This window comes from Cavia porcellus, unplaced genomic scaffold (genome assembly GCF_034190915.1).
Source record: "Cavia porcellus strain 051 isolate PalLab524CR breed Dunkin Hartley unplaced genomic scaffold, mCavPor4.1 scaffold_12, whole genome shotgun sequence".
Lineage (NCBI taxonomy): Eukaryota > Metazoa > Chordata > Mammalia > Rodentia > Caviidae > Cavia > Cavia porcellus.
Genome location: NW_026947495.1, coordinates 83,710,484 through 83,723,583, shown reverse-complemented (window position 1 = coordinate 83,723,583; position 13,100 = coordinate 83,710,484). Strand labels below are relative to the sequence as shown.

The window sequence follows — 13,100 nt, the reverse complement described above, 5'->3', positions numbered from 1 at the left end:
GACCAGGAAACAATGTAGGTTTGTTATGGAAAACCACATTTGTTCACATGCCTTTAGGGGCAGAAAATTGTATTTGTAAATTTCAATTTTGTAGCTATTGGCTATAAAAGAATGATTGCTCATTAAGTTGTTAGTGATAACTGTTAATGATGATCGCCTCGATCTTTAATTACAAACCAGCCAGGATGCATAGACCTGGAGAAAGTCTCTCTCCTTTGCAAAACTTACTTTTAGTAGTAATGTTAGTGAGTGAGTTTGCAAAGCCGACTCTTGCTTTTCCACCCGTCCAAGCATCCATGCTCGGTAAGGGTGCTTGGGGGACCCAGGCCTCCAGGGAAGGAAAGGGTTCACCCAACACCACCGCTGCTCCACTCTGAGCGTCCCGTGGCCCCAGCCAGCCAGTGCTTGCTAGAGCAGACTTGGGCGAAGACAATGGAGGCGGCCAGTGTGGGACTTGTGCCTCAGCTTCTCTCCTACGGTCTCCCCTGGGGTCCCTGGGGCCCGGGCTCACCTCCTAGTGCCTCAGTGACCTGCTCCGGTGTCGGGTCTGGGTGGTTCCGCAGCAGCGTGTAGATGGACATCACCATGCCAGGGCTGCAGAACCCGCACTGTGTGCCATGGCACTTGGCCAGCCTCTCCTGGGGGATGAGGGTACACTGTGGGCACCTTAGATCTCTCAGTTCCCTGGCTGGAGTGCCAGCAAGGCGGAGCAGGGCAATACGGGGGTGTGGGGGGAAGGGCAGAGGAAGACAGGGCAATGCAGGACAGGGCGATGCAGGGCAGGGCGATGCTGGGCAGGGCGATGCTGGGCAGGGTGATGCAGGGCAGGACAATGCTGGGCAGGACAATGCTGGGCAGGACAATGCAGGGCAGGACAATGCTAGGCAGAGCAATGCAGGGCAGGGCGATGCTGGGCAGGGCGATGCAGGGCAGGACAATGCAGGGCAGGACAATGCTGGGCAGGGCAATGCTGGGCAGGGCGATGCAGCGCAGGATGATGCAGGGCAGGGCAATGCTGGGCAGGGCGATGCAGCGCAGGATGATGCAGGGCAGGGTGATGCAGGGCAGGGCAATGCTGGGCAGGACAATGCTGGGCAGGACAGGGCCAGGCAGGACAGGGCAGGGCAATGCTCGGCAGGACAGGGGAGGGAAGGGCAAGGTGACAGATTCAGCACCACAGAAGTGAGAGCAAACAGATATTGCTGGGAGACATGGCTGCATTTCTTGAGGTCAGATCTGCTATTTTGCCCTCAAGGTGGCCTGCTGGCCGCTGGCCTGGTGGCTGGAGTCACCCAGCCACTGCCTCTGTCCTGCTGGGCAGAACTGCAGGTGAGGACAGAGCTATTCTCGGGCTCGGGATCCTCCTATGGCTCCTGAACCTGTATCCAGGTGGTTCATGGGATTTTTCTTAGTCTTTAAAGTCAGGACAGTCATGGCACTGGCAAAGGAATGTGTTCAAATCACCTGGCAGTGCCCCTGGCCAGTACCGTCTGTGCTGGTCTCACTAACAGCTTTGGATGGCTAACCTGTGTGATCTGTGAGCCCAGATAAGGGCGCCTATCATGTGGGCTGCCCGTGAGTTTAATTTACACACTCAGCACATCGAGGTACGATGACACCGAGGAGTGGGAAGTGCCAGTTACGCTGTCTGCTCCCCACAAAGACCCGGCGTGGAGAAGCCGCCGATGGAGCAGGACTCCATGGGACCCCCGCACTCCTGTGGCAGGACAGGCTGGCTCAGGGCGAAGTGCAGGTTTGCAGTAAACATTTCCGCATGGTGCACCTCCCGTGTGGAGGCAAAGACCCCATCTGTGGCTTGCGGAACCCAGAGGCTCTGGGGCCCCAGGAGAGCGCATGGCTGGCTTCAGACTTGGCAGGAGGAGCTTGCCGAGTGTTCACGCCCAGGCTTTGGGGGAAGCGCAGGTTCACAGCCCAACCTCTCTATCACATGTGATTCTCCTACCACGGGGATAGGACTTTCAGTAACTGAAAGTTTGTACTTTCTCTCATTTATTTTTGTGGCCCTGGTGACCAAACCCGGGCTAGCACCTGAGAGGCCAGGCACCACCCCTGAGCTACACCCTAGCTTAGTCCTCGTCAGCGCTGTCTTCAGAGGATTTGAAATTCCCAGACTCAGCTGTTGACTCTCACGGGCCCCAGAGGGCGACTCCAGGGCATGCTGGAGAGAAAGCTCTGCCGGCAGTAGCAGGTGGTGCTTGTGTAATTAGGCTGCACCTCGAGAGCACACAGAACCATCCGGTGGGTGGCTGAAAACAAGCCCTGTTTGCAAACATCCATCAGCCAAGTCTCCACATCCCGGCCTTGGCCTCCAGGGTAGGGAGGGCAGGCAGGCGCTGTCTACACACTGTCTACACCCGCAGAAGCGCCTGCTCTGGAGAAGGACAGCACTGCCCATCCTCTTACCTTCAGGAGCCTGTGTTACTGCCACGTTTGTGTGGCACGGTACAGGCTACCTATCAGCCTCGGACGAGCACTTGCAGAGTCTGCCTGCACAGCTGGCTTCCCTGTCAGGGCTCAGTGATTTCAAGGTGCAGGGGGTGAGCTAGTATCTTCTGTCCACCTCTTCTTCTCTGGTCAGCCTGGACTTTTCTTTTAGAACTGTGTTGGGCTGGGAGGATCTCTTGGATTCATGACACATTACGGTCAATGAAAGATTCTTGGAAAGATCTCTGCAAAGCTCCTTAGCTGTGAGACTTGGGACAACTTAAAAGCACAGGGAAGGACGCGAAAGCTGGTGTCCACTGGGATCCCTCAGGACATGGGGCCACACATGCACATGACTCCAGCTGCGCCTGCTCTTACCTGCACTGGGTGGACCCTGGTTCTGATGCTGCCCACGCCTTCTACCGTGGTGACGGCTGCCCCATGCAGTGAGCAGATGGGCACCAGGCATGCAGTCACTGGATAATGGCTGTGGGGACCGTGTCAAGGGAACACTCTGAACCTGGAGCAGCAGGTGACTCAGGGAACCACGTCAGTCCCAGAGCTTCAAGTCCCCAATAGCACAGTGCAGGCTGGAAACTCCGACCACACGCTGAGCCCAAGGAAGGCCTTCCATGGGTTTGGTCTGAATGGTGGGGGGTGGGAAAGGACCGTGAAGCCCTCCAGTGGGGCTCTTGAGGGCACTCGTCCTCATGTACCCCAGGCAGGAAGCCCACAGATGACACACTGGCTTGAGGGAAGCCCATAGTGTACGCTCCCGACTGTGGACGCTTTAAAATGCAGATGTTCTCATCCCCTTGCCTCAGTACTGGGAGCCTCCTGGCAGAGCTGGGCTGTCAGCACTGGCCAAGCCTGGCGAGGGCTGCACCCCATCTCTGCTCTGCTCATCTCCCTCTGCTCTCTCCCTCCTTCCGAGCCCTCCTCTCGGCTTCCGCTCCTGTCTCTGTGGTGATGTGGCCCAGCTTGTCGCCTTCCGGACCCTTACCCCATGTCTTGTCCTGGACGGAGAGACTCAGAAACCTGCCTGGCAGCATCCGACTCCCCCTGCAGTCTCCTGCTCCCCGCTGCACCCCTGTCCTGCTGTCTCCACAGGGTCCCCCTCCGAGGAGCCTCACTACGGCCTTCCTTCCTACTTGTGGTCCCCTCTATTCTCTTGCACTTAGCAACAAGTCAAGCCTTTGCTGTAATCAAAACGAAACACGCTGAAAGTCCACATCTCTCCTGGCGCTATTCCCTTAGTCAAGCTTTGCCAAAAGTGCCCTCGCCTCCGGGCTCTCGGTGCCAGCTGGGCCCCAAACCCAGCCCTACCCTTCTGCTGACCGTGGGAGTGACCCACTGTCCCTGCCCCTGCCCAGTGTTGTGCTAGTAAACTCGTGGACCTTGAGTGCTTCCTGAATAGACGCTCCCTGAGGTTCCTGCCTGTCTTGCTGTCCCCTACGCCTGTGATGGATGATCCGTCGTGTCCCCTTGAGAAGTCTAGAAGCTTAACTAGTAACTCAGCAGCTCTGCATCCAGGTGCAGAGGGCTTGCTGCTCTCTCTCTGGGGTGCTGTCCAGTGTCAGTTTGACCAAAAGACTCAGCGAGGGGCCAGGTCCTTAGTTTGCAAATATCCTCAGCCTGAGCTGGTATGATGCTGCACCCACCCTGGGGGTGTAAGGGAGGAAATCAGATTTGCTCTCCCCGACTTTTGCTCTTTTGCTCCACTTGCTGCTGGTGTCCATTGCAGCCCCCATGAACTGCTGCCCCTCGCCAGGCCACCCGCCTTGGAGCCAGCAGAGGGTAGACTGAGACCGCCAGAAACTCTGAGCTAATAAATCTTCCCTTCAGGTATTTTGTCTCAGCCACAAGAGAAGAGTAACCAGGACACTGGGTACCCCACCTCTCACCCAGGATTATAGATTTTTCCTCATGTATGGGGTTCCTCTGGCGCTAGATAGCGCCCCCTTGTGTTCTTTTCACAAACAGGCCAGTTAAACCTCCCGCTTTTGCGCATGAGCACAGGTTCCTCCTATCAGCTGTCAATACGTCATTCCGCCCGCCCCTTTAGCTCCGCCCCTGTTAAGTTCCAAATAAAACGCTCGCGGTTTTCCCTGTCTCTCCCTTGCCTCTTGTCCCATGGGAAGCAAGCAGCCAAACGGCTGGGCTGCATTCCTGTTGTCTTCCTGGTGTCCTGGACTGAAAACCTGCCTTGGAGGCCAACTGCTTGTTAAAATGTTTCCTTCAACTTCCTCTTTTTAAAATGCTGCTATCTGAAGGCCCTGGACAAGGCGAACGTGATCATAGGTAAGCTCCGTTCCACAGTGCCTGGTAAATGGCAGCAGCTGCTGTTTGACTGGCCATGTCTGAGCCACTAATGAAGGATGGCTCTGGATAGGGCTCTTCGCTGGCGAGTGTCTTCCGGGTGCCCAGTGGGCATCTAGGTGCCTACAGTTACCCCAGATGCTACGTCCCTAGACGTCTTGCTGGCTGCTCCTTCGCTGCTCCTCCTCGTCCAAGCCCCCAGTGGACACCTGCATCACTGTCACCCACGCAAAACCTTGGGGTGCGTGGACACCCTCTCTGCCTGCACACTTGACCAGCGGGAGGTTTGCGATCCCAGGACGAGGCTGGCGCAGCAGCACAGCCCCATCAGGCAGAGGTCTGAACACCCAGGACGCTCACTCTTGTCTGTGAGCCCCTGTCTCCTGACCGGCCTTGGAGCCTCGGCTCTGAGAGCAGCGGCCCAGGGAGGCTGGGCGCCCTCCGCAAGAGGCAGTGCAGTGAGTTAGCTGCCTGGGGGGTGGGAGGAGGGCCAGTCCCACAGCGCCACACTCGGGCTGCCTCACAAAGGATACCGGATCTGCTTGCTTGAGGCGCTGTACCTGGACACCATGACGGTGCAGGCGCCGCATCCGCCTTCTCCGCAGGCAAACTTCGTGCCAGTGAGATGAACTGGAGAGGTAGAGTCAAGGAAAGGGGCCTGGGCACCGGAGCAGGGACACTGAGTCCTGGACTGGTACCACGCTGGCATTGTTTCTTACTTAGGTTTTGTTTATAAATGTGTGCATAAGTGAAATAAATCAGACACGGGTTTAGATAGCACACGGCTTGTCTTATATGAGAAACCCAAACACTAAAGAGCAAGCGAGAAGGTAAATGATAGGAAATAGTGGTAACTTTTGCAAATGGGAAGGAGACCAAGAGGGAGGCACGAGAGGAAGGGGAAGAATGAAGCTTTGATGTGCACCTGCACCCACTCCCACTGGGTGTGATCATTACGGACTGCAAACATGGACTGATAAAAAGAAACGGGCCCATGGAGGAAGGAGGAGAGCTCCTCAGAGACACCTTTGCTCATCTGAAAGCCTCAGGTCTGGAAGCATTTCTCATGACAAAGCTTCAGATTGCAGAGTGCTCATAGGATGGCGTTCTGGCAGCGGAGGCAGCACCTCAAAGCCATTAGCATCCACAGGAAGCTGCCTGGAGATTCCCCTGTGGGGGAAAGAGAAGCCTCACATTGCTTGGGCCAGGTGTGCACCCTTGTGGGCGATGAGGCCGAACCCCAAGGAATCCCACCATAGTGGGCAGTGGAGGACTTAGAAAAATAATCGCCTGTGAGACTGGAGTTTTCTCTGGTGCAAAGCTCTCACCATTCATGGAATTGGCAAACATGAATCAGGTACCTGTGCTGCCAGAGCCAGCAAGCCTGCAATTGCTTTTTCCAATATTTGCATATTTTCACAAAGGGAGGACAAATATATGCAAATCCTCCACCTCAGATTTTCTTGGAACTGCATCTAAGAGTTGACTGCAATTTGCTTGGGTGATTTTCTGGGTGCAACTTAAGAGGATTTTATGGGTGGAGCTGGATACCAGCTTGGGTGGAGGCAGAGGCTGAGGTTGAGGCTAATTCCCATCTTGACAATTGATGCCTGACAAAAGGCGAGGCAGAGTCAGAATGCTCCTGGTCCCTAAGGGAGAGCTGCATTCTCTGTGGAGCCCAGAAGGGCTGCACACACGCCACAGCCCCCAGTCTGAGTCAGTTGGGCCATGCCAGGGGTCCGACTGCCTGAGTACTGTGGGGCGACCCTCTGGTGCTCCACTGACTTGGGTGTGGAAGGCAGCCTTGGTCCCTGCCTGTGACATCCTGTCACTTCTGAGTGAGGGAGCTAGCTTCCTTCTGGCTGTGGACAGTCTCTGTTCACAGGGTCGGTGCTGAGGACAGCTCCCTGCATGTGTTTCGAGGTTGACCTGGACACAGTATAAAACCTCCACTGTCCCCCGGGCAGCGCCCCATGATCGGGACAGGGCCTTTTGTGCAATAACTCATCCAAGGCTCATTTTGGTTTTTTTTTGGTCTTTTTGAGACCTGCGTCTCGCTATGCAGTTCAGGCTGGCCTTGAGCTCACTCTGTAGCCCAGGCTGGTCTCGAACTTGCAACGATCCTCCCACCTCAGCCTCCCGAGTAATGGGATTACAGGTGTGAGCCACATGCCCGGCTCAAGGCTCATTTTTAAGTAGAGTTGTCACATAAAAACTAGGATTCTCAGTTATAGTTGAACTTCAGATAAATAGTGGATGCTGTTTTAGTGTAAATATATCCTGTGCATTTAAATTCAAATTTAATTGTGTGCATCGCATTTTCATTTGTGAAATACAGTAACCTTTACTCTGGTTGAACACAGTACATTAAAGTTTAGGTTTTGGTTCCTTACATAGCTGAGCTTTCTCAGGGTCCTATCTGGAAGTTTCCTTGAGACCACGGGGCAGCCAGTACCCAGGCACTGTGACATTAGAGTCATGCCTGGTATTGCCTTCATTTCCTGTCACGTCCTCCCATCCCCACCTTCAGCTGTCCAGTCAAGACCAAATTCTTTCAGTTCACCCAAAGCACTGTTCTTTGCCCCTGCCTGTGCTGCTGACTGGCCCCAAACCTCGGTTTGCTCTGAGGACCGCTTAGCCCTGGCCTCCTGTCTTCCCTGTCTGCTCTGAGTGCCCCTCCCTGGCTGCAACATGGTGCCCATCACACTTCCCCCTCACTAGGTACGGGTGGAGGCTGGGTGCAACAGGATTTGTTAGGCAATAGCATAAGAATGGTAGGATCTGCAGGTGAGGCAGGGCCACATGGAGATTAGGCAAAGACAAACATTCGGGTGTGTCAGAGACATCCCTGGCTTTGCCCCTGAGCCAGGATCTCAGGGAGATTAAGTAGCACTTGGAGCCATCCTGCCGGCCTCTGGCAGCAGCAGTGCATTCACTCTGCCACATTATCTGGTCTCCGTTATCTGGTCTCCGAGTCACATTGCTTAAGCTCTCAGGAGTCACTGTGGGAAGAGTGGCAGATCCCTGGCCTCCCTCTGAGGGTGCAGTGCCCAGTGGGAGACCATGGGCCTCCTCAGGTCCCTGACTGTGGGTGGCTGGAAGGCAGACGGGGATGTCTCCAGACACACCCTGTTCCTCGTATGCAAGCCTGAGCCAAGTCAGCAGAAAACTGGGGTGTCCAGGAGCCTGGGACTGATACCACGTGGAAGATGCAATTTGAGGGGATAACTGCGCCCTCGAACACTGGCCCAGGCCAGTCTGGTGACAGTGAGGCAGGTGGGGGGTCAGGTAGGAGCCCACACCCATTCCTGTAGTGGCATTGTCTGAGCCCCCATGAGAAACGAGTGACAAATAACACCACCCCCATTCTAGAGTGGTGGCTTTCACCAAAAGTCCAGCCCAGTGGTGCCTCATTAGCCCAGAATCGTGGCCACTGCCCAAGGCTGGGCCTGGCCATGCTAATGTAGGGCTCCACACTTTTGCTTTTAGTGTAGGTGGATTTCTTCATCTTGGCACAGCCAGATAAAGCAAGTGTGTGGGGATTTGGAAGCACTATTAAGGCAGGCGACTGAGAGGGGCCAGGTGAGGCCGTCTAGTGCCCCAGGGCCCTGGTTCCCAGCACACACCTGGCAGTTTGCACACGCTCAGTAAGGTGGTTTTAACCAAATAACCACAGATGCACAGGGTGCTGGGAAGAGCACACATGTGTCCTCTCTGCTGGCGTCCATGCCTCTGCAGTGTGACCACTGCCACACCCTCTCCAGCACTGGCCTCTGCAGCTGACTAGTCTTGGAGCAGCAGGTGTCAAGGCCAACGCTGAGAGTGGGGAGCGTGCAAGCATTGGGCCGCGGAGCCCACCCAGCCCTGACCATGCGGACAGCACCAGAGCCCCAGCACCGCAGGAAGGAAACAAAGGAACAAAACCCTAAACCAGACCTCCACTGTGGCAGTGGAGGTCTCTGGATGACCCTATGTATTCTGATAAGGGTTGTGCCAGGGTGTGGACAACTCAGTGCAGGACCCAGAGCTGGCAGCGTTGCCCCTGAGGCCCTGAACCTGGAGCTGGCACCAGAGTGGGCACAGGTTTCAAAGCCGTGAAGGCTTCTCAGAGTGAGTGCACTCCTTTGGTTGTGTTCAGTTGGAAAACACAGCAAAGCATGGATGAGAAGATGCTCTGTCCGGCTCTAACCGCCCTGCAGTGGACAGGAAGTCTCTTGTTTATCCTCCAGCAGGTGGCCTCCTGGGTCACTCCTAACATGGTCACTTTTGGCCACCCTGTTGCTGGTGATCACAGTGAAAAAAAAGGATACGTTCTCTCCGCAAGTAGAAGAGCAGGGTGACCTCGGGATCGGGCTTCTTTACCACCACCTAAGGAGAACGGGGTGGGCGGGAGGGGGACCCTGCAGCTGCAGTGTTCAGAGGGCCTCAGACAGGGCCGACTGTACCAAGAGAACCCAAGGCGGAAGGCTTCCTACAGCCTGGAGCCAGAACTTCAGGAGACCAGGGAATCGCTGTTTCACTGTCCTGATTTCCAGTATCTGTGGTGATTATTCACACTGGTGCCCCACACCACAGCCAGCCAGCGGTGAAACGAGCCCCGCTGCTGTTAACTCACCCTGCCCCGGGTCGGGTCGGGTCGGATGGGAGGCCCAGAGCGGGGAGGGAGGGAGGGAGGGAAAGCAGGCGGCTGGGAGCTCTGCGCCCACCCCGTGCCCAGAGTTACAGCCTCTGCCTTCTGGCCCTGCAGGGACACAGCCGGGTTACCCCGGGACAGCGGGGCAGGATGAGGGATGGAATTGGAAGGAAGCTGGCCAGTAGCAGAGGGCAGGGTCACCTCTCACGGATAGACAGGCTGCGTTTGACCTGTCCCGGGAGTGCAGCCGCCAGCCCAGCATCTCTTGGCTGGCTGCCCCCCAACCCTTCCAGCCCCTCCACACCCTGAGGAGCCATGACCCAGAGCTGTAGCTCGGCACCTCAGCACAGGACCGAGGATGTAGATGCCACTGAGGCAAAGCTCAGGGCGATGCTGTGCTGCACACTGTGGACCCATGCGTGGCCATGGGATCATTCCTAGGGGGGACGAGCAGGGCAGGGCCGGCGATGGTGAGAGGCAACACCACGGCCGGACTCTGGAGGAAGCCACAGGTTTGAAATGCACAGTGCTGAGCTGTGGAAGACGAGCTTCCCAGGGGCAGTGAGTGCCTGGACATCATGGACCCACACCCGAGTCAGGAGAGGGGTCGGCCGTCACCACTGCTGTCCACATGTCAGGGCTGGGTGGGCTCCACGGCCCAATGCTTGCCTGGCACACCAGAGCCCCAGCACCGCAGGAAGGAAACAAAGGAACAAAACCCTAAACCAGCACCTATAGTCAGGCCTAACAGAGTTCTGTCTCTCTTTTGTCATCTGTATTTGTCCTAGAAATTTATAAAACAAAAAGAGCTGAAAACCTCAAAATATGGACTCCAATTTCAAGAGGGGAGACTGGAGAGGGACTGATGGCTCCACCTGTCAGAAGATCTGCTGGTGGACAAGGCCGGGCAGCGAGGCCATGCCCACTCGGGGACAGTCCACCCTGGTGACCACTCTGGCCAAACCCCAGCTTCCCTGCATTTCCCCTCCCACTCTGTCTGTTGTGCTGCCCCTGTCCAAGGCCAGAGTGGCCGGGCTCTGCCCAGGGAAGCTGTTTCTCCTCCAGGAAGGACAGTGGCTTCAGTGCGGCTGAGGCCTGAGGAGCAAAGCCTGCAACAGTCGCTTCCTGACATGGCTTTGCAGTGTCTTTCCTCAGCCTGGGAAGCTGCTAGTGGGGGGTCCTCCTCGGAGCAGAACTGGGGCTGGACCACAGTGGCCTCTCCTCTGTAGGGGACAGAGTCACCCACAGCTGTGCTGCGGGCAGGAGGCTTAGAGAGGCAAAGCAAAATCATCCGAGGATTCTTCGCTACCCGCCAACATCCATGTCACCAGCATCACTGCTGCAAAGCTCAGGTGACTTCACCTCCCCATGCAGGGAGGATGCTGGTATCACCCTGGGTCCTGATTCTGAAGTCAGAACTCGCTGTCCTTGTAGCAGAATGAACCTGATGCAGCTGGACCAGGCTGAGTGGGTCAGAGGGGGACCTGCTGCACTGACAGCACCCTGGACGATGTCCCTGACCTCTGCTGAGCATGGGTGTGTGCGAAACTTAACAAGCCTCGAACAAGGTCTCCTGTAACCCATAGCAAAATGACATTCAGCACCAAGAGAGAATTGGATCAGCTGATGTTCTAACAAGTCACACTGCAGAGGTGTGAGCACTGGGACACGGTCCCTGGCTCTTTCAGAGAATCCTGCATCTACACCAGCACAGTGCGGTCTACAAGGAAACCACAAGAGAGAAGAGAATTTCCCCTACAGATTCAAAAACAAAATTAAGCAAGCAGAGGTCCCCTGTTTTGATAATGTGGCACCAAACTTGAACTAAAGATTCACGGTCAAGTTCATATCCTTACATATGACAGAGAGAGAGAGAGAGAGAGACAGAGACAGAGACAGAGAGACAGAGACAGAGACAGAGAGACAGAGACAGAGAGACAGAGACAGAGAGAGACAGAGAGAGAGAGAGAGAGAGAATAAGATAAGAAGTGGCATCATGGTGAGGGATAGGTTGGCTTTTAGGAAAATTCATGTAATGACTGTATGAAAATCCCACGAATCACATCATAAACTTACCTTTTTCCCATTCACAAAAAATATCAGCTCGTCAGAACCGGAGAGGGATGGCATCTTGGCAGAGAACCTCACGGGAGACTGTGTCCTGGGCAGGTCAGATCGAGTGGAGCCCCAGCGGCGAAGCAGGGTTTATAGCAGCTCCTAGCCGAGCTCCGCCCTCTCTCCCGACGCGGCCAATCACCTCTGGCTGTGCCCTTTGAAGCCCAGACCAGGAAGCAAAGCAAACTGTCAGGACTGGGAACTCGGCCCCCATTGGGCTGTCACTCCCTCCGTGGCCAGGGTACTCTGTGTTCAGGGCACAGGGAGGTCCCGTGTAACCAGGGCTCATGGCTGGCGTGACAACCTGCCAGGCAGTTTCCTTCACCTTTGCACTCACTTGTTAATTTTCTGATAAGGTCCAGAGACTCCAAATTGTATTGATCCGTAGGTCCACACAAGCCTCATTCAGCCTCCTGTACGGGAGGGAAACTGAGGCACAGAGAGATTTGTGCCACTTACTCAAGATTGTCCCTAGTATTTGGAGGCAAAACATTCAGCAATGGGGTCCCCTCAGCTGAGGTCTGCGCTTTCCCGATGTGTCTGTGGCAGAGTGGGTGGAGGGGGGCCCAAGGAGGCTGCATGGGGAGCAGGCGCCCCAGCCCATCAGGAGGCCCCAGTGCGTGCTCAGGGCAGTGCAGATGGTCAGAGCATGCACGGCCAGGCAGGCTTGGACAGCTGGGCCACAGGGCTGGCCAGGCGGCCATTTGGTAGTGCCGGGCAGCCCCGATCTTGCTGATCAGATCTGTTCTTCCCAAAGCCCAAGGTGGCTGCCAGAGATGGTGACTCAGAACAGAGACGCCGTCTGTGGGTTCTGCCTCAGACACCTGCTGCTCGAGCCGGGGCGGGGCTGGGCTCATGAAGCCTTGGGTGCCTGCTGAGAGATGCCCTGTCCCAGAGCAGACAGCTCCTTCCTGTGCTGCCCAGGGCCAGGGAGGAGTCAGTGGGCCAGAAAGGGGTCCCAGGGATTGGGAGAAGGGAGGAGGGCGGGACAGGCCGTGAGAAGGGGCACTCAGAAGGGGCTGGGGAGGTGGGGAAGTATTCTGCAGGTGCAGAGGGGGAGCAGCAGAAGGAGGGGGAGGAGAGGGAGGGACAGAGATGGGGAGAGAGGAGAGAAGGAGAGGACCAGCGCTGGGGTCCTAAAGTGCAGATGTCTGAGACACCGAGGAGGACCATGCAGTGCAGCTATCCAGTGGTGCTCCTTGCTATCTGAGACACTTGAGGGCCTAGGATTGGGGCAGGTGCCACCTCAGAGGTTCCAGGTCCACCTTCCTTTAGCCCCCCCTTCCCCATAGCCAGTGGGTAGCACTCTCCTTCCTCTGTCTGGGTAGTTCCCAGCCTCGTCTCTTCTGAGCGCTGAACAGCGTTTTGAAGGATGAATAGGAGTTCACCAGAAAAACAAGGAAAGGAATTTTTAGTAGTAGGACTGGTAAGTTAGAAGAAATGAGGACAGAAGAAAGGATACAAGGAAACTGTGACCTTGAGAGAGAGTGATTCTGAAGCCACTGTGTGTTTAAAAACACTTGCAGCTTCTAGACAGTTGATGTCGCCTGAGACCCCACTGCTTTGCATTCCTTGTGTCTCCTCAATC

General features: G+C 55.9%; 1 protein-coding gene across 3 annotated transcripts in view; it reads right to left on the bottom strand.

Moving 5' to 3' along the window:
- Aox4 (aldehyde oxidase 4) overlaps positions 1–11,571 on the bottom strand; it is a 38,929-nt gene extending 27,358 nt beyond the window's left edge. Inside the window, exons 1-5 of one of the 3 annotated variants that reach the window (XM_063258716.1) lie at positions 11,474–11,571; positions 9,075–9,132; positions 5,298–5,394; positions 2,824–2,932; positions 512–638 (exon numbers count right to left, since the gene is read on the bottom strand). In XM_063258716.1, the coding sequence (XP_063114786.1) occupies positions 512–638; positions 2,824–2,932; positions 5,298–5,394; positions 9,075–9,132; positions 11,474–11,527 (445 nt within the window). In that variant the 5' untranslated portion in view covers positions 11,528–11,571. 3 annotated transcript variants of the gene reach the window in all.
- Positions 11,572–13,100: the final 1,529 nt, after the last annotated feature.